This window comes from Rhincodon typus, chromosome 6 (genome assembly GCF_021869965.1).
Source record: "Rhincodon typus isolate 14 chromosome 6, sRhiTyp1.1, whole genome shotgun sequence".
In the NCBI taxonomy this organism is placed as follows: Eukaryota; Metazoa; Chordata; class Chondrichthyes; order Orectolobiformes; family Rhincodontidae; genus Rhincodon; species Rhincodon typus.
The window spans coordinates 24,495,009-24,516,399 of record NC_063337.1 but is presented as its reverse complement, the minus strand read 5'-3'; the positions used below and the strand labels follow the sequence as shown (position 1 = coordinate 24,516,399).

The 21,391-nt window shown below is 39.2% G+C and overlaps 2 protein-coding genes across 4 annotated transcripts in view; one reads left to right on the top strand and one right to left on the bottom strand.

Annotated features, from left to right (window-relative positions):
• Positions 1 to 21,391, bottom strand: part of lhfpl6 (LHFPL tetraspan subfamily member 6) — a 167,454-nt gene that overhangs the window by 137,711 nt on the left and 8,352 nt on the right. The gene's annotated exons all lie outside the window — the stretch shown is intronic.
• The window catches only part of LOC109935927 (conserved oligomeric Golgi complex subunit 6), a 149,820-nt gene continuing 146,927 nt past the window's right edge, over positions 18,499 to 21,391 (top strand). For both annotated transcript variants that reach the window (XM_048598240.1, XM_048598241.1), the window contains exons 1-2: positions 18,499 to 18,566; positions 21,175 to 21,233. In XM_048598240.1, the coding sequence (XP_048454197.1) occupies positions 18,528 to 18,566; positions 21,175 to 21,233 (98 nt within the window). In that variant the 5' untranslated portion in view covers positions 18,499 to 18,527. The remainder of the gene's footprint in view (positions 18,567 to 21,174; positions 21,234 to 21,391) is intronic.

Below are 21,391 nucleotides of genomic sequence, written 5' to 3'. Positions count from 1 at the left end.
GACCCGAAACATCAGCTTTCCTGCTCCTCTGATGCTGCTTGGCCTGCTGTGTTCATCCAGCTCTACACCTTGTTATCTGAGGTAGTGAATTCCTTGTATATAAATGAATTTGGTGTCTCTAGCCTAAATCTGCATAAGTTCATAAGATTCTGTATGAAAAACTGTAGTGGATACTATAACATTTACACTAGGTTCGTTGGATAATTTAGTACTGAACAATTTTACTTCACAAGAAAGATTTGCACTTGTACATTATCATATCTCAAAGCATTACACATACTTGAATTACTTGAAGTGCAGTGACTGGGTTAAAGATAAGGAACAACCATTTTGCTTATACTAAGATCCCAATTAGAAATGAACAGTTTCCAATTTTGCAGTGCTTTTTAGGACCTCATAACATCCTATGCTCTTCAGCCAATTAAAGACTTTACTGCTGTAATGAAGGAGCTGTAAAGAGATGAGTGTTCAACTAATTTAGAACAGTCGAGGACTTTTGGGAATGTAATCTAAAAGTTAGAACCAGATCTTTCAGGAGTGAGATTAAGAGACATGTCTACACATAAAGTGTGGTAGAAGTTTGGAAGGCTTTTCTGCAAATAGCAATTGAAGTGAAATCAATATCAATGCTTGATCAATTGTTAAATGTAAGTCTAGGATTGAGAACAGAAATACAATAAAAAAAGGTGGTTAAAAGGGTGGAAACCTTCCAGCTTTGTGCATGTGAGATGGAAACAGATTGGCTGTGACCCACTAGTCCATGGAAGGCATATTTAGGGTGATGCCTTTTTGTACACGGAGTGCGTGTCAGCTATTTTGGGGGGAAAAAAGGTTGTTGTTAGCTTATGACAGTTGCCTTGTGCCAATCTAAATGCTGTGGTGTCTTGGAAATCAATGTTTTCTTTGTGTGTTGCATTGCATTTAATGCAGACGTGATGATTATTGAAGGTATTGATTTAATTCTTCTAATTCTATTTATGTATGAATCCACATACCTTTATATTTGTATTGACATGAGGTTATATATAGTACGAGACTGAATGTAAAAGAGTTAGTGACAATGAAAAAGGAATCCCAAAACCCAGAAAAGAAGCCCTCAACAAAATCTCGGAGTCCTCAAAAAGAAAGTTGATCCTTGAGTAAAATATGCTCAACACAAAGGTAAGCTTGACTGCTCTCAGTTGTGGGAGGTGAATGGGGAGGTAGCAAGTTTGGTTAGACACAGAAGTCTTCACTCTTTGTTCCACTCCAGCTGTAAATTCTAATGGTAAATACAGAATTCAAAAGAAAAATGTTTTACCCATGACAGTGCTTAGAATGTTAGAACCTGTTGCCCTATGGAGTACTTAACAAGAAAAGTCCTAGTATATAAGCTAGAAAGGACAGAAGGATTTGCTTGTATGGTTAGATTATGTCGGATGGGAGGAGGCTTATGTGACATGTAAACACCATAATGGCCAGTTTGGTCTTTCAGACTGCTTACAGGTTGTAAATTCTAACTAAAACACCAATATCCCAAGATCAATTTGGACTATACAGCAATAACTTTGCATTAATCAAGTGAGCTTAAAGTGTCAGAGTTAATATCAACACGTTTAAAAAAAAACTGCTGCAGATTGTGCAACAAATGGTTAATTGATGAGATCACTTACTGAGTTCAGATTCTTCAAACTGCTGTTTAGATATTTAAAGTACTCCTCGAATTGCCATTTAGATATTGTTCTTGTTTCTGTCTGTCTTATTATTCAGGAAAATAGGACTGATATAAGTGTACAATTCTACTCATGTACCACTTGTAAAGTATCTAAAATGATTTCCTAAATCAATTGGAACTGCTGTGTCATATCTGTTGAACAACCACACACAGTAATCCAGCTGTCTTATCACCTCTTTCATTTAGTGTCATATCTTTGTGCACACTTAACATGAAATGAGTTATATGGTCTTTCAGACAATTACTGACATTTCATTAAGAAATCCAATGTACAGCATAGTTCTTTGGCTAGAAATAATGTCCTCCCCAAGGTGTGTTTCATGATGGGGATTGTATTTAATCATGTGGGAAGGTGGTAGATGGGGAGACCCCTGCCCATCTACTACTGCCATAACTATGTTTGGGTGGGAAGGTTTGTGAACGACCTTCCATCCCAATGTGGGAAACCCAACAGTGGGCATCCAAGGAGGGTTCTTCATTCAAAGGCACTTATTGCCTGATCAAGGGACCATGCATCAGAATTGGGGCATCATGGAGGTCTGCTGGGAGCTAACAACCCTTACCCTTTTTGCTGGCACTCCTTCCCCATTGCACCTCCTCCCCACCATCACTCACCAATGACCTGAGTCTTTTGGTGATCCTGGGCATTGGGTTGGAGCATTGTTGGCAGCAGCCACACCCTCTTCTCAGTGGCACTGCCAAGCAACATACAGCTGATGGCTTCTGATTGGCTAGCAGCTCTTGACACTGGGAGATACTTGCCACCCCCATCCAAACTCCTGGGTCTTTGATGCCAGAGAAGGCCTGTTGTTGTCTAGTTAAGTGCCTGAAAGTAAGGAATAAAACTTTCTTGTCAGCTCTCCATCCATCAACTATTGTAAATTACACAATTTAAATCTGTCACATTCAACAATAATACTGGAATAAAAGTTAAGTATTAGGAATAGGTAGGTAATTCCTCAAGCCTGCTCCACCATTTGCTACAATCATGGCTGATCTCATCTCGGCCTCAACTCCACTTTCCTGCGCGCTCCCCTTTAACTAATCATTAATTAAAAATCTATCTTATCTCCTCCTTTAAATTTATTCAGTTTCCTGGCATTTGTCACTCTCTGCAGTAGTGAATTCCATATATTCAATACCCTTTGAGAGAAGTAATTCTTCCTCATTTTTGCTTTAAATCTGCCATCCCTTAGATAATGACCTCGCCTTCTAATGTTTTTTTTAAAAAATAACCTATTTTCCTGATCAACTTGTTCAGAGATGTTATTACACACCTCTAGAGCAGGTGGAACTTGAACCTGGGCCTCCCGGTCCAGGGTTAGGAGTGCCACAAGAGGGGCCCTATGACCTCTCCTTCTAGACTGCCCCACAAGGGGAAACTTTTGCTTCACATCCCTTTTGGTATCTTATATCTTACGTACCTCAATTGGATCTCCTCTCATTCTTCTAAACTCTAGCAAGTGTAGGCCTAAACTGTTTAATCTCTCTTCATAAAACAAGCCTTCAATCTCTGGAACTAATCTAGTGAACCTTCTGTGAACTGCTTGCAATGCAATTAGTTCCTTTCGCAAGTGAGGGGACCAAAACTGCGTGCTGTCCTCCAGATGAAGTCTCACCAATGTCTTCTACAGTTGCAGCAACGTTTCCCTACTTTTACACTCCATTTCTTAGCAACAACTGTTAAATTTCCATTTGTCCTCCTTATTACCTGCTGTTGCCTGCATTCATTGAACAATTATAGATATGCAAATATGCACCATTTAGCAAATTGACACTGTTGTTATTATTAGATTTATCCTTCATTTAGTCAAAAAAATTCCCATCAAGATTCCATAAAGTTATTTAAAATCCTCTTACTAACTAGATTAATACATAATAATGCATACTAATTGTGTGACTATATATGTCATACAGGAAAAGGATTAAACAGTTGCTTCAACTTTTGAAAAATCCAATCAACCCTGAGTACCCCTTTGAAAACAATGTAGTCCTTTAATAAACATTATTTAACCCTGTAAGCACTGGAGGGCAATAAAAACCAATTACATAAGATGTAATAAACTATCTACATAATGGGAAATTATCTAGGCTCTTATAAAAGTTACCAATCTCTGAGCGTTGAGTGTCATTAACTACTCTCAAAGGACTTTGAGACAACAAGGTGCAGAGCTGGATGAACACAGCAGGCTAAGCAGCATCATAGGAGCAGAAAGGCTGACGTTTCGGGCCTAGACCCTTCATCAAAGGACTTTTGTTTAGTTTGCTTTCTGCCTTGTAGCTGCTGACTTTAATCTGCCCACAGTTTAAATGAAACGTTGGCTAATTTATTTTAAATGGGCTAATGCTTTCCATTAAAACAGTTCCAAGGGTGCCAGCAATTCTCTGACGCCTTGCCTTAATTACCACTTGAATATGTTATTTTAAACAACCTTTTCAGAAATACCTTTGTGACAGGAAAGAATTGAACGCAGACCGTCCAGACCATACTACCACTGTGCCACAAGAGTTCCCTTAGTCTCCTTATATAATGACAGTTAAGACAATACAGTGAAGATCAATTCTATCTTCACTCAATATCCACATTTCTGCAAAATCCACTCACTCAAATTTTGTTTTTATTCACTTGTGGGTTTTGGTGCCACTGGCTGGGTCAATATTTTTTACTCCTCCCTAGTTGCCCTTGAGAAAGTAGTGCAGTCCACATGCAATCCTGATTGCTCTCATTACTAGGAAAATCCTTGTTAGCTTCTTTTCCTCTGGTTAGTATTATACTTAAATTCAGTGGATTGCCATGTCTTGATGTTGCTCCTTTGCTATTGAGCATAATTGCAGGAACCTTAAAGGTAAGGTCACCATAGTCCTTTCAAACTGTAGGGTTCCTCTCTCATTTGAGAGAGACAACTGATGATGGTTTAACCTGAGCCTCAGACAAACGGACAGGTTGACAAGGAGAGTCGTTCTTGGTAATCTCAGGCAGTACAGGAACTGAACCCAAGCTGTTGGCACCACTTTGCCTTGCAAACCAGCTGTCCAGCTAACCGAGCTAACCAAGCCCAGAAACATTAGCAAATTTAAAAAAATGTGAGAGAACAGATGGGAAGGGAAGACAGAACTAAGAACAAAAACAGCACTGAGTTAGTAAAACAGAAAGATTAAAGTTCAGGACAGGCTGAAAAGGACATGAAAAAGTCAAGTCAAGAGGAGAAAAGGATGAAAAATTAAGAGACTTACAGCCAGCTGGATGGGGAAGGCAAGAAACAAATGAGAAATAAAAGCAAGGAGAAAAAAGTAGATAGATAGTTCACAGAATCCGTATGGGATTACACAGTGTGGAAGCAGGCCTTTCGGCCCATCAAGTCCACATTGAGCCTTTGAAGAGCATCCCCCCAAACAGACTCACCCCCCCACCCTATCCCTGTTACCCTGCATTTCCCATGGCTAATCCACCTAGCCTACACATCTCTGGACTGTGGGAGGAATCCGGAGCAGCTGTAGGAAGCCCATACTGATACAGGTAGAATGCACACAGACAGTGACCCAAGGCTAGAATCCAACCTGGGTCCCTGGCGCTGTGAGGCAGCAGTGTTAACCACTGAGCGACCTGTAAATTGTGACTGTGATTTCAATAATTTAATTCAAGGGTGCTTGAGAAGTTTATATATGATGTTGTCTGAACAATTTATTTAAACAGCCGAGGTTCAATCACAAGTTAAGGTAAAGAGATACAACTCACTGCTCCAAAAATGGTCAGACACCTCTGCATAAGACCAGTGGCACAGCAACGTAAATACTTTAAGTTACACTTACTATAAGCATAATTGACTTTGAACTGTTGTAAACACCTCAAGAAAGCATTATTCATTTTTTTATTTTTGTGAACTGATTTAATATTACATTCTTATCCATTCAGATGTTGCTTTAAATAGTTTGCTCTCTGCTGGGTTCTAACTCCCCTTAAGTCAGCTGTGGTGCCAGACTTGATAATGGGAGTATCGCAACTGTCACTATGCCATGTGCTAGGTGAGAAATTGTATTAGAAAGCACAGCTGCAGTCTGGATTCTGTCTCCCTCTACATTCAAAATAGTTGCCCCCAGCAAATAATGCTGTAATTGAATTTTTAGCAACTATAAGGTCTAGAATAATAGCTTTTTGTGGTATTAGCATAAAAATCATTGTATATTTATATGAAAATCCTTTGTCCAATGTTTAAATGAAATGTTGGCCCACTTATTTTAAATGGGCTACTGCCTTCCATTAAAACCGTGCACAAAGGAATGTTATCCAAACATTTGTCGTGCGTCATGCACCAATATAGCAGGTGATAATTTCTATGCTGGTACTTTAAATTAGAATGTAGGTTTAGTAGTAAAGCCAATTCTATTACCACCAAAACAATTAGATAAAATTATCTCTTTAAACCAGAATCAGATATGTAAAGACAGAATCGTACACTACTTTTAAAATCAGTTTTCTTGGAACAAAGTGTTCAGACTTATTACAAATTGAGTCTGATTTCTAAAACCTCTTTTACATATTCAGATGATTAAAAGTAAACAGATATATTGTAATCTGTAACTCCTTTGAAGCGTGATGAAAGGAGATGGGTTCACAATGAGATGGAGTCAAAGCTGACAATGTGATCACACCAAGCAGCAGCAATGCACTATCCCCAGAATCGAAGGCTAAATAGAACAAAAATATTTTACAGCAGCAGAATAAGGTAACAGAAACAAACTTGGTAAATTCAATTGCATAATTAGACCGAAAATTGTGAAATTAAATCTCTGGTGATTCAAAACTTCTTATTGGTGAAGTACATTTTAATTATTCTGATACTTTTAAATAGACTTGCAAAACAGCTATTCATACATAGTGTTGGAGGCTCCATGGTATTTTTGTCTGTTATGAGTTATTGCCTATTATCTGTTTATGGCATTTACAATACCTTTCTGTTAATTGCTCTATTCTGCTCCACTTGCAATGCTTTGTATACAAAGTACTTTGTGACAAGTTGATAATCTCAGAAAAGTGATTCTGCTAAATTGGTGAGAACACAAAGACCATTGTACCAGAATGTCACAGAGCCAAATCAGATCCAAGTTTTCCCTAACCACAGCCTGAAGCTCGATCCCAAGATCCCTCAGTGCACATGGTCAAAAATTTGTGGACCTGAAATTGTCGCACTTTTATTGATCTTCCCTCCATGTTCCTTTATCGCATCCAAACCTAAAATTTATTTTTTCCATCCCTTTCAACATCTTGTTGCCACAACCAACAAAGCAGTGTAACTTTGTTCTTTCTCCATAGATGCTGCCGGACCTGCTGAGTTTCTGCAGCAATTTCCACTTATGATGAATAAGATGGCCTCCCTCAAGCACAATCTACTGCTGATACTTCAGCCATTTATTTTCACAAGCAGTTTGAAGTATGTAACAAACTGTCTTAATATCCCTTATGTGGCTTGGTGTCAAACTGTTTGATAACACTCCAGCAAAGCATCTGAGGATCCTTCAGATATTAAAGTTGCCATACAAATGAAATTACCGATGTAAGAGTAAATCAGCTGATAAAACTAGAGGTTTCAAAAATAATAAAAAAAATTAAGGCTCTGTATCTGAATGCATGTAGCATTCAAAACAAATAGATGAACTGATAGTACAACTTGAGATAAACAAGTGTAATCAAATAGCCATGAAAGAGACATGGCTGAAGAATAACATTGATTGGATGGGAATATTGAAGTGTATGCAACATTTAAGAACAGAAATCTAGGAAAAGGTGGCAGGTTGGATTTATTGATTAAGGATGATGTTAGCACAATGGAGGCTGTTCAGAGAAGGTTTACCAGACTAATATCTGGAATAGGTGAGTTGTCTTACAAAGACAGGCGGAATAAACTAGACTTGTATTTATTGGAGTTTAGAAAAGTAAGAGGTGACTTCACGGAAAAATATAAGATCCTGAGGGGATTGGGCTCAATGTCCTGAGGGGACTTCATAGGGTAGATGTAGAAAAGACGCTTCCTCTGGTGAGAGAATCTAGGACTAGAGTTCACTAATTAAAAAGTAAAGCTTCGCTCTTTCAGGCACAAATAAGAAGTTTTTTTTTCCCCTCACAGAGGGTACCAAGTCTTCGGATACCCGCATACTAAGCTTTAGCAATTAATGCACTTGGACAATTTTACATTTTCTCCCTCAAAAGGCAGTGGAAACAGAATCTGTGATTTTTTTTAATACAGCAGTGGTAGATAAGCATGGGGTGAAAGGTTATTAGTGTTAGGCAGGAAGATGAAGTTGAGGTTAAAATCAGCCAAGATCTTATTGAATGGCAGTGCAGATACGAAGAGTTGAGTGGTTTACTGCTGCTCCCAATTCATATCTCTGTAAGTTGGTGTCTTAATTTGAATGAAACAATACAAGTAACACACGTTGGAATTTTGTGCTATAACGAGCATTATCAGCTAATTTGAGTTTAGAAGTGAAATATAAGTAAATTGTGTTGTCAATGCTATAAGGTTTATGATAACAATGTTATTTGGTTCTCCCTTTGGCTTTTCTCCCTTGCTCTCAGGAAGTCACATGCATACAACATTGGACAAAGAAGTGAATTGAAACTTCTCTCTCTCTAATTAATTAGGCAGGTTTCTACAGTAAGTAACAGAGTCATACATTAAGTCTCCAGTTAAAACATCAACTTATCCTAAGCTAGCTAATTTCTGTTAAGGCAGGCTTAAGGATATTACTGTTAGCATAGGAATTACTGGTGTTGGAAAGAGAAAACCATCCTGCTATATTTGACCAATCTGCAACACTTCTTATGGTAAATACATAGATGTGATGGAAGACAGGTGTGAGGAGGATTAAAGCTGGCAGTGCTGTGCCCTGTTGACCAGCTTGTTGATGTTCAGGCAGGAATAGCACCCCTTTAGCCAATGTATTAGACATTGCCTAGCATCCATAAAAAAACCTTGGGTTTATCAAGCACCTTTCACATCCTCAGGATTTCCTAAAACGCCACACAAAATGCTATGAAAAGTGGAGGTGTGATGGCATAATGTTATTGTCATTGGTCTAGTCACTGGTGAAATTTATAATTCTCTTTAATGGAAGGAAATATGCTATCCTTTCCTGGTCTGGTCTATATATGACTCACACCCAAAACAATGTGGTTGACTCTTTATTACCCTCTGAAATGGCTAGAGAGCCACTCAGTTCAAAGGCAATTACGGAAAAGTAACATCAGTTCTGAGGAAGGGTCACCGGATCCAAAACGTTAAGTCTGATTTTTTTCTTCGCAGACGCTGCCAGACCTGCTGAGCTTTTCCAGCAACTTCTGTTTTTGTTCCTGATTTACAGCATTTGCAGTTCTTTCGGTTTTTATTTAAAGGAAAACAAAAAGCAGTTATCGTAATGTAGGGAAGTAAGTCAGCCAATCTGCATGTAACATGGTTTCATAAATGTCAGAGTTAAATAGCAATAGCTTTTTTTGGTGGTGTAGCATCTAAAATTGACGGGAATACCAGTGAAGTTTTGTTGCTTCTCAAATTATACAATGGAATCTTTTGCATCGGCACAATAAGACAAACAGGGCTTCTAGTTTGAATAAGTGACAGGCATCCTCTCTAACAATGCAGTCTTCCCTCACTACTGCACTGACTTGTCAGCGTACACTGCATTGCAGTCTTTGCAGTATGGTTTGAACTTCACATCCTCTTACCACTAAGGCATGGAATTACCAACAAGTGGAAAACTGATTCCTGTCAGAGAAAGTAGCCTGGATTGTCTATAAAGAATACGAACAGCAAGTACTGGAAAAATTCAGCAGGTCTGGCAGCATCTGTGGAAAGAGAAACAGTTAACATTTGAGAATAATATGACTCTTCTACAGGGCCATTGGTACATTTTCTGCTTTTGATTTCAGATATTCAGAATCCAGGGTATTTTGCTTTTATCTAAAATACCTGTTATAGAAAGCAAAAATAAATCTATATGGATGAAGATGTGATTTTAGATACTTACTCTCGAATATACAACATATACTTTCATTTCCACTTGGCCAGTTCACAAAATTAGTTTTTCTTTACTCAAGTTGCAAAGACTGAAAATCATCAAACCATAAAGAGCCAGAAGTTAACTCTAATCAAATCTAATGACCCCTGTCAAGTGTGTAAATCATGGTCTGCCACCTCGCATTAAATATAAAGAGATGCCATGGAGGGAACCATTAGTTGACTAGACCACATTTTGCGGAAAAGCAATGGTAAAATGAAGGCTGCCAACACAACTCAAACTTATATACAACAAATCAGAACTGAAATATGCACAATCCAATGCCTAGCATCCTGTTTCTGCTGTGAAATCCCTGCTGATTTTTGAACTTCATGACCTAGTTCTGGCAAGTAACTCCTTCCTCCGCACGCAACCTGTCCCATTCCCTCTATATCAATGCTGTCAAACATTTAAATGCAGAAGTTTGCTAAAATAAGTAGGATAGATTTCAGTACCTGTTTTTAAAATAGATTTGCTACCCGTTTGGGTAACTTCATTGGAAGCAAATGGACATCGTTGTGACACCACAGAATTTAGTTAATGATTAAGCTAGGATATAATCATGGCATAAATATGGTTGGACATTCATGTTTTGCATGAAAGCCAGATAGGTAAGTATGCATTCACACAATGCGTACACTGGCTTCAAATGATAATGTAATATTTAGAATGGAGGTGTTGACACAATTTAAGAAGTAAATGATCTCCAGTGAAACAGCAATTGCAAATTCAGAGTCATATAGAAATCCCTCAAGACCATAAGAAACAGGGAGCAGAATACGGCCATTTAGCCCACCAAGTCTGCTCTATCATTCGATCATGGCTGATATGTTTCTCGACCCCATTGTACTGTCTTCCTTCCATAACCGTTGATCCCTTTTCTAATCAAGAATCTATCTCTGTCTTAAAGATACTCAATGACTTGGCCTCCACAGCCTTCTGTGGCAATGAGTTCCACAGATTCACCACCCTCTGACTGAAGAAATTCCTCCTCATCTCAGTTCTAAAGGGTTGTTCCTTCATTCTGAGGTAATGCTCTCAGGTCCTAGTCTCTCCAATGAGTCGAAATATCTTCTCCATGTCTACTCCATCTAGGCATCTCAGTATTCTGTAAATTCCACAGAGACACCCTGTCATCATTCTAAATTCCATTGAGTACAGGATCAGAGTCCTCAACCACCCTTCAACAACTGGATCATTCTTGTGAACCTCCTCTGGACCTCTTCCAATGAGAGCACATCCTTCCCTTAGATAGAGGACCCAAAACTGCTCACAACATTCTGAAAGCGATCTGAACAGAGCCTTATACAACCTCAGCAGTACATCTCTGCTCTTGTATTCTAGTCCTCTTCAAACAAATGCTAATGTTACATTTGCCTTCCTGACTGCCAAATGCACCCGCATGTTAACCTTAAGAGAATCCTGAATTACATCTCCTAAGTCCCATTCGTCTTCAGATTTTCAAAGCCTTTCCCCATTTAGAAAATTCTCTATTCTTCCCACGAAAGTGCATAACCTCACACTTTCCCAATTTGTATTCCATCTGCCACTTCTTTGCCCACTCTCCTAGCCTGTCCAAATCCTTCTGCAGCCTCCTCCACTACCTGTCTTTCCTATCTTTGTGTCATCTACAAGCTTAGCAACAATACCCTCAGTTCCATTGTCCAGATTGTTAATGCACAACGTAAATAGTTATAGCCCCAATATGATTCCTGATAATCACCGGCTGCCATTCTGACAAAGACCCCTTTATCTGTACTCTCTGCCTTCTGCCAGTCAGCCAATCCTCTATCCATGTCAATATCATGGCCCTAACTCCATGGGTTATTATCTTACTTAGCAGCCACCTGTGCGGCACCTTGTCAGAGGCCTTATGGAAATTCAAACAGATCACATCCACCGGCTCTCCTTTGTCTAACTTGCTCGTTACATCCTCAAACTATTCTAACAGATCTGTCAGGCATGACGTCTCCTTAATAAAAACGTGCTGGTTCAGCCCTATTTTACCATGGACTTCCATGTAATCTGCAATCTCCTCAATAGTAGACTCTTAAAATCTTACCAAAATTGAGGTAAGGCTAACCAGCCTATAGTTTCCTGCCTCTGCCTCCTTCCCCGCTTAAACAGGAGTGTTACATTAAACATTTTCAAGTCCTCTGGGACCCTTCTGTCTTCAGTGATTTCTGAAAGATGGCTCCACAATCTTTTCAGCTATCTCCTTCAGAATCCCAGGATGTAGTCCATCTGGTCGGGGCGGTTTATCCACCTTCAGATCTTTCAGCTTCCCCAGCATCTTAGACATGGCCACTACACTCACCGCTGCCCCCTGACTCTTAAAGTTCTAGTTTGCAACTGATGTCTTCCACCATGAAGACTGATGTAAAATACTTATTCAGTTCCTTCACAGTTTCTTTGTTCCCTGTTACTACTTCTCCAGCCTCATTTTCAAGTGGTCCAATGCCAACTGTTCTCTCTCTTGTACCTTTTAGGCATTAACATTCATATTTTTCAGCTTTTTTGATGAAATACAAGTAATAGGACAAATCAATAAGATGGCAAAGTTTCTTGATCTCTGCGAACCTTTTTCCAAGTTTTCCTTTCATAGGGTAGTGTGTTCTAATGCTGTTAACTTTAATTGTTCCTGGTTTGAACAGGAGAGAAGGCTGTAATATAAGGACAATTAAGTGGGCAGTGCTTATGATATTAATAGTTGGTTAATGCATATAGACATACACAGAGGAAATTATTAAGAGGTAAATTGGCACTTGGGATAACCATTTAAAGAAGCAGATCCATGCAATGAATACATACACAACCAAGCAAATCATAAGAGTTTGTACTGCTGGCATTAATACAAAGTTACTAATATAAATAGTGTAAAATCCCCCATTACTGATCTCTGATTTCAGGCTTCCACACTGTACTGATGTAAACTGTCTCATGAAAATCTCCTGTCACTGTGCCACAAATCCTAACCAAACATGTTTAATTACTTGGCATTAGAAATGGATAGTGGACTAGAAGGTATGGAAAATAACGTCAAGTCAAAAACAATATTATTCAAAACTGAATATGATATTGTGATGTAAAAGTAGTTGTGTAATTAGACATTTTAAGCTCACTCCAGATCAATGGAGAAACACATCTGTTGGTGCAAACTTCAGGTCTCAAATCAATACATCCCTGTTAAGTTGGTATTATCACCATCACTGCTGCACCCCTGCTCTACAACAACCTGCAGACGAAGTAATTTCTTTTAATTGCTGTATATGAAATCAACACACAGAGGAACTGAACTAAACATATGGCAGTAATTTATGAAGCATTAACATATGTTATCAAGTAGTCTATAATCTTCCTTCAATTGGGGTGAATGCCTCAAGGCTATAGTATTAGCTCCAACACTGGTTATAAATATGAGAAACTCACAGACTGCTGTATCATCCCATTGCACTGTCTGCTAGACTCAAATTCAATTTATACTTTTAGCCCTGCAGTGTGGCACAATCTAAACATGATATTCCCCACAGGCCTCATACAGAAGACGGCCAGACTCATTCTTGGGTTGCAATGTATTAAATTCCCTGTGCAATGCATTCGAGACATTTGATTTGCGGCTAAGGTCGGCAGGAAATTCAGATCAGGCACTTACACCGACCTGATGCAAATCTTTTCCTTTATAGTTCCAAATAACTCTGAGGTCAAGCAGTGGGAGTTTTTACTCTATAATCAATTTCAGTTGGCTAGTTTGCAAAATTCCTGCTACAAATTAGCAAGATTTTCAAAAACATTACACAATCAAATATTTTATACTATATGTACACTATATTTTGTAAATAGATGTTTGTATAAAAGGGACCTATTTAAATGAATCCAAAGAAATTCCCATTCAACACAATAAGATGCGTAATCAATTAACCTAATATTGTGATGCCTAGCAACAGTCATTACAAATCAAATTAGTGTAAAGTTTAGCATTAACTCGTAATTTCACACCCCAATAATATATAGAAACAATATTGTATGCAGCTACAGCCTAAACACTATCAATTTAGAGTTGTAAAAGGTCAACACATTCCATTCTAATTTGCATCTTCTTCCATTTCAGACAATGTTACCAAATTATTATATTTTTTCTTGTAAACTACGCTTACTTTTCTGTGTTTTTTGAATATTCTTCTTTTTCTGTGTGATCATAAGAGCGAAAATGAAACAAAAATAAAACCAGTAAAATGATTACATTTTGCTGAATGTGACAAAACACAACCATGTCATCTGGTTAATACCTAGGTACTCATTAACCCACTTGCACATTTATTCACAACTAAATTTCTAATTTTTAAGTGCCCGGCTAAATCCAGAGGAGGGCTTGTGAACACATCATTTACCTTATCTTTCACTTGTTTTGTAACTGTACAGTTTAAAAATTAACATAATGTTTTTATATGTTATTAACTGAGTGCCAGGACCACTGCCCACCATCCCATTTCCTTTCTCTCATATCAGTTTAAATTGCCACCTCTTCTCCCTACTTTGTTTACAATTTCTGGGTATCAAGCAAGAATTTTCATACATTTTGGTGCAATCCCATGCAGACTAAATTCCAAAATCCATCCTCATGTCTGAATGAAAGTGTATATCCTCTGCAATATGTCCAAGTTAATCCTTCCTTTTGTGTTAGTAGTATAATTACATTTGTACAACTATGTTAAGTAGCTGTCTTCTCTTCCTTAGTTCTGTGATCTACATATTTGGCCATCCTTTTTTGTCATTTTGATCACATGATGCAAATACTGAAATAATCAAATCTCATAGATGTAGTCAATTGACAACGAAAGAAAATGATCCTGTGATGTTGCAAACCAGCCTCTTCAAAGAACACATCAAAGTTCTGCTGCTTATTTAACCCAATTCAAAACTAAGCAGAAAGGTCAAACGCTGGCCTGGCTGAATCCAGTGATAGCATCCAGAGCGGAACTGGCAACATAAACAACAAGCATCAGCCAAAGGTTATTAATTCTCCAGCACAAATGTTGAGAATGGGCATGAATGAAACACAATGCTTACGAATCAACTACAACCAATGGTTATAATGGTTTCACAATGGAAAGCACACCTTCATTCATTTTGTTCAGAAAGGGAATGCAATTAACTTATTCTCATATAGGAATATAATTGATATTCATTACTTAGCTCAACATCTATAATGTTACATATCTGAAGTAAAACAGCATTGTATTTCCATAGTATTTTGTAATTTTTAAGTTCATGGTTGGTTTAAGCTGTATTGTGGAATCACTCTGTCATTGCAATGTTGTTAACAGCAGACATATTATTCTATTAAACTTACCACTGGCCAACTAACACTGCAGCACAACTGAAACTGTTGTTATTGAACTTTAAGGATTACAAAAATACACTGCTTTATTAAAACATACCATGCACAATTCCCTGAGAAATCAGTTCTGAGGGAGGGTCACCGGATCTGAAATGTTAACTCTGTTTTCTTCTCCACAGATGCTGCCAGACCTGCTGAGCTTTTCCAGCAACTTTGTTTTTGTTCCTGATTTACAGCATTCACAGTTCTTTTGGTTTTTACAATTCCCTGAAATGTTGGCAGGTAAATATACCACTTAGTGTGCTGCTGAACCACAGATTTAGCTCAGCATCTCTAGACAAGTTGTATGAAAAAGTAATCTGGATTCTTGCTCCTAATGTTTTGACTCAACCTATTGTCTGATTCACATGTGAAAAGCATCCATTTGGTTAAGATGAGATAGTAGGAACTGCAGATGCTGGAGAATCCGAGACAACAAGGTGCAGAGCTGGATGAACACAGCAGGCCAAGCAGCATCAGAGGAGCAGAAAGGCTGATGTTTCGGGCCTAGACCCTTCATCAGAAACGGGGGAGGGGAAGGGGGTTCTGAAATAAATAGGGAGAGAGGGGGAGGCGGATAGAAGATGGATAGAGGAGAAGATAGGTGGAGAGGAAACAGACAGGTCAAAGAGGCGGGGATGGAGCCAGTAAAGGTGAGTGTAGGTGGGGAGGTAGGGAGGAGATAGGTCAGTCCAGGGAGGACGGACAGGTCAAGGGGGCGGGATGAGGTTAGTAGGTAGGAGATGGGGGTGCTGCTTGAGGTGGGAGGAGGGGATAGGTGGGAGGAAGAACAGGTTAGGGAGGCGGGGACGAGCTGGACTGGTTTTGGGATGCGGTAGGGGGAGGGGAGATTTTGAAGCTTGTGAAATCCACATTGATACCATTGGGCTGCAGGGTTCCCAAACGGAATATGAGTTGCTGTTCCTGCAACCTTCGGGTGGCATTGTTGTGGCACTGCAGGAGGCCCAGGATGGACATGTCGTCTGAGGAATGGGAGGGGGAGTTGAAATGGTTCGCGACTGGGAGGTGCAGTTGTTTATTGCGAACCGAGCGTAGGTGTTCTGCAAAGCGGTCCCCGAGCCTCCGCTTGGTTTCCCCGATGTAGAGGAAGCCACACCGGGTACAGCGGATGCAGTATACCACATTGGCAGATGTGCAGGTGAACATCTGCTTGATGTGGAAAGTCTTCTTGGGGCCTGGGATGGGGGTGAGGGAGGAGGTATGGGGGCAGGTGTAGCACTTCCTGCAGTTGCAGGGAAAAGTGCCGGGTGTGGTGGAGCTGGAGGGGAGTGTGGAGCGGACGAGGGAGTCACGGAGAGAGTTGTCCCTCCGGAAAGCAGATAAAGGTGGGGAGGGAAAGATGTCTTTGGTGGTGGGGTCGGATTGCAGATGGCGGAAGTGTCGGAGGATGATGCGTTGGATCCGGAGGTTGGTGGGGTGGTACGTGAGGACGAGGGGGATTCTACATCATATTGTTGACATGTTTAGTGATTTCTTGATTTGAAACAGAGTTTCTAGCTCTAAGTGTACAGAACACTTGAACTCTTTACCAAGATTCCCAGATTGCCTCCGGAAGTTGTAAGGCATCTTCACTTGACATGGTGTAACAACTTCACTGTAGCATAATTGGAAAGTTGTGGATCAAAGTAAATTCCTGTAACCCTGAAACCTGTGTAAACAGAGATTCTATCTAAAGCTGAGACATTCTTTGCTGCTAATAGTTTTGTTGGCAATCTTACTCTTAATAACATCTCATAATACGCAAAATGTGAAGTCTTGATTTGTTTATCTCATCACGTTTGAATTTACATATTTTTAGCCATTTTTTCAAGCAGCTGTGACTATGGCAGGTGAAAGGTGTACATAACTTTTTTTTAGTTTTGTTGAGAGTTCTGGAGCAGTGCGTTTGCTTGTTTCCTGTTTTCACCATGTTACTCATAAGGCAGTGGCTACAGCTGAGGTGGGGGGAGTGGGAAGGATTTTCTATCATGTGAAGGACGGTCATGGTTTAATGGAGCTTAGAACATGTTATAAACATGAAAGTATAATTAAAAACGTTTAATTATTTTACAAATTCTATGAAGACATTACTAGTGCTATAAGATCATCTATGCAGGCTGTTGTTTAATAGTAACAGATAAATATGAACACAGCATATTTCAGAACCCCCTTCCCCTCCCCCATTTCTGATGAAGGGTCTAGGCCTGAAACGTCAGCCTTTCTGCTCCTATGATGCTGCTTAGCCTGCTGTGTTCATCCAGCTTTGCACCTTGTTGTCACAGCATATGCTGTTGAGTTAGTAGTGAAGTTTCATTCTCTGCTGACATTCACATGCATCTTAGTCCAATTTGTGCCTAGACCCCGCTCCACTCCACCCCACCCAGTTTGACTTCGGTTTTCAACATTTTCCATTTTTTCTCGATGCATTATTGCTCTATTTGTCCTTTGAATCACATTTTGCTGTTCACCTTTTTCAGTTCTCACCTTGCTGGCCCCCAAACCTCATCCTTACACAATCTCAACTAATTCAAAATGTTGTTCTCTCTCATCATATTCTACATTAACTCTGCTTGTCTGTCAGACATGCCCTTGCCATTGGGTTCAGCACTGCCTTTCTGTCCTTAGAATTTTGCAGCACAAATGCCCATTTGGCCCATTATACTTTTGCTTTGAAGGAGGTTCCAATCCGTATCACACACTTGCAGTTTCCCCATTGCACTGGATGTTTTTCATCTCCTTCTACAGATTTAATTTAAAATTCTTGTCCTGAGTTGTCTTGTTCCCTTTACAAAAACTTGTTTCAATGCTAAGAAGTAAAAATGTGTTTTTTTTTTGGATATCTTTTTATACTCCAGTTGTTCCCATCTCTTTTACCTTACTTTTGTTGCAAAAGACTTCAGTTGTCTTGATCCACTTTTGGAAAGCCTGGTTATTCCCCTCTACCTAGATATTTCTTTTACTATCTTCAAAATCCTTCACAAATCCTCCTCCTTCAGTCATGATTTAGTTGTTTGTGCCTAATCTGCTTCTATTCATTTAATCTTACATCGTGGGGCTCTTTGCTACTTTAACAACATTGTATAAATGTAAATGGTTGATCCTAATTTCACTAGGCGAAGCACCGCAAGCAGGCAATTTGATTCTAGACCTCAGCTGATGCTGCTGTAAGTGTTGAGTTTGCACCCAATTTTTCCTTAAAAGACAATGTGCTCCATATCTCATCTTCACAAATATAATAATTTTGTAGACAGTTATGTTATTACAAAAGTGTAATTTTACTTTGAATAGAAAATACCCTGTGCCCTTTATAGCAACTTTTTAAAATTACATGTTGATTTCACTCTATCATAGGAGCTGGAGGGTGTTCATGAAGACGTGCAAGCAATGAGTGCCTGCTGTCAGGATATGACCAGTCGTCTAAAAGTAAGTTGTAATAAATCCACACCTCTCTCAATATATGTAGGAATATGGCTGTTGATATTATTTAGAATGTCTGACATTGACAACTGTTAATTTTTCACTTCATGTGATGTCTACTGGGGCATTTTGTGGTTTGGATTTAGAATTGACAGATGACTGCCATTACCACATGACACATATAAGATTATGAGGATGAGATTATTCCCTGCCAGTTTACTAACAGTAGTCACGTATGTCATTTGTGGATTCCATCTGCTTCAAAGAAACACTTAGTGTCTATATATACTTGTGTTTCCAAAACAACCAAGATTCAGTGTATTCTCACTGCTTGAAATTGGTTTTGCTTTGCTTTAATGTTCAACAACAACATGCATTTATATAGCTCCATTAACATTGGAATGCTTTATGATGTTTTACTAAGATGTGTGTCAGACACAAATTGACATGATCCAATAAAGGTGGTCTAGTGTCTTAAAGAAAGTTGAGAAATAAGCAGATTTAGAGAACGAGTTTCAGAAATTGTGACTTATGCAGCTGAAACTATGACCGCTAATACTAAGATGAAGGAGGTTCATTACCAAACCATAGCAGAATTATTTTCTTGTCACTCTTACTGTTCTGGAACCCACACAAACATATAAAGTGGAGAGTTTCCAAAGCATCAAGGCCCTAAGGCATTAAACTGCAATGAAAACTTTTAGAATTAACATTCAAATGATCATACAGCCAATGCATAAATGTTGCAGTTTTGATGCCTGCCATGGTGTTGCCAGGTGGTTACTGAGGTGATTTGTTTGTAACATACAAGTTCCTGAGAGGTCTTGACAGGTTGAGTATGGAAAGCTGTTACCTTTTGTCGAAGATAGAATAGAACAGAACAGATTAGACGAGAATAGTATTGCTGAACTGATTGACTTATTGTTGTTACACATACCAAGATACAGTGAAAAGTACTTTGCATGCTATACGGGCAGATTGTACAATACAAAGTGCATTAGGGTAGTAGAAGAGAGTATAGAATACAGTGTAACGAAGGTGCAGAGTGTAAGATTCGATTGAACATTTGAGAGGTTCATTCAAAAATTTGATAACAGTGGCAAAAAAGCTGTTATTCAATCTATCCATATGTCTATTCAAATTTTTATAACTTCTGCCTGATGGAAGAGGGTGGAAGAGAGTATAATTGAATGCGAGTGATCTTTGATTATGGCGACGAGAAGAGTAGGTGGATTCAATGGATGGAAGGTTGGTTTGCGTAATGAATTGGGCTGCGTTCAAAACTCTAGTTTCTTGCGGGCATGGGAGGTGTAGTTGCCATAAGACGCTGTGATGCATCCAGATAGGATGATTTCTGTGGTGCATTTTAAAAAAGTTGGGAGCAGACCTTGTGTACACTAGTGAGTGGTTCTGCCTATAAGCGAGCAGTGACACACCATTCTTGATGCAAAAACAAGTAAAAACTTCAACCCTAACCTTGAGAGTTGAATCTCAGTTATCTTTTAAATGAGACTTGTATTGATGATGGCGCAGTGACCTTTTAAGGAATGTTTGCGTTAGTGCACTAAGAAGAGGGAGGAAGTCAGGAAAGGTGGCGACACAGATGGCCTCAATCATGGTGACAAAGAAGACCATGACCTCCTTACAATTAATAGAGGTAATGGAGGAAGAGGCAAGGAAACCATTTATTGTGATGACTTGAAGTTCAGAGAGGCCAGACATAAAATTGCTTACCAGAAAGATGTTGACTAGATCATTTGTTTTCCATAGTGTGTGTGCCTTGGATTTTGGGGATCTGAGATACTGATTTTTTTTAAAAATTCATTCATGGGATGAGGGTGTCACCATTAGGTCAGTATTTATTGCCCATCCCTAATTGCCCACAGGGGAGTTAAGAGTCAATCACATTGCTGTAAATCTGGAGTCGCATGTAGGCCAGACCAGGGAAGGATGGCAGTTTCCTTCCCTAAAGGGCATTAATGAACCAGATGGTTATGTCATGGGAAATGGTAAGTGAGAGAGCATTGATTTTAATGAAAACAAGGCAATTACAAGTGACCATGAAGATTTTGTTGAGCAGATATGTCAAAATGAATGGGGGGGTATCAATGTTTGGGCAGTTAGGAAGTTTAAATTGCCATTGTTAGTTACTTTGGAAGGGTTTTTTCCAGCGATAGACACAAAAGGAAGTAGGGTTGGGAACGGAGGATGTGGAGTGTGCAAAATAATTGACTTTGGAATCCTGCCAAAAAAAAGACAGGATGAATTTTTATTTTTATCCACAATGCTTTACCGATGGTGCTCTTTTGGAGAGTTGTTGCCTTTTAAAAATTTGGAAGACAGTCAGAATGTCATTTGCATGAGCCAAGGAGCAGGTTATCCATTCCCAACGCTTTAAGCAATGTGGAAGTACTGAGAAGGTTAAAGCTGTCTTCTGACTAGGAAGATCAAAAGTATTGAATAATTGTTGTTCTTCAGTTAAGCTTCTATAAGTGATACGAAAAACATATCAATTTGTGGAAGAATTTTTGATGTGTTATCTAAAGACGTTGTGCCTATTTGACTTTTCTCAAGTATGTAACAGCAAAACACATCTTTTCTGTTTTCATTTCAGCTAGCAAAGGAACAGACACAAGATCTGATAACTAAAACTACTAAGCTTCAATCAGAAAAGTAAGTAATATAGAGACAACAAGGTGCAGGGCTGGATGAACACAGCAGGCCAAGCAGCATCATAGGAGCAGAAAGGCTGACGTTTCGGGCCCAGACCCTTCATCAGAAAAGGGGAAGGGGAAGGGGGTTCTGAAATAAATAGGGAGAGAGTGGGAGGC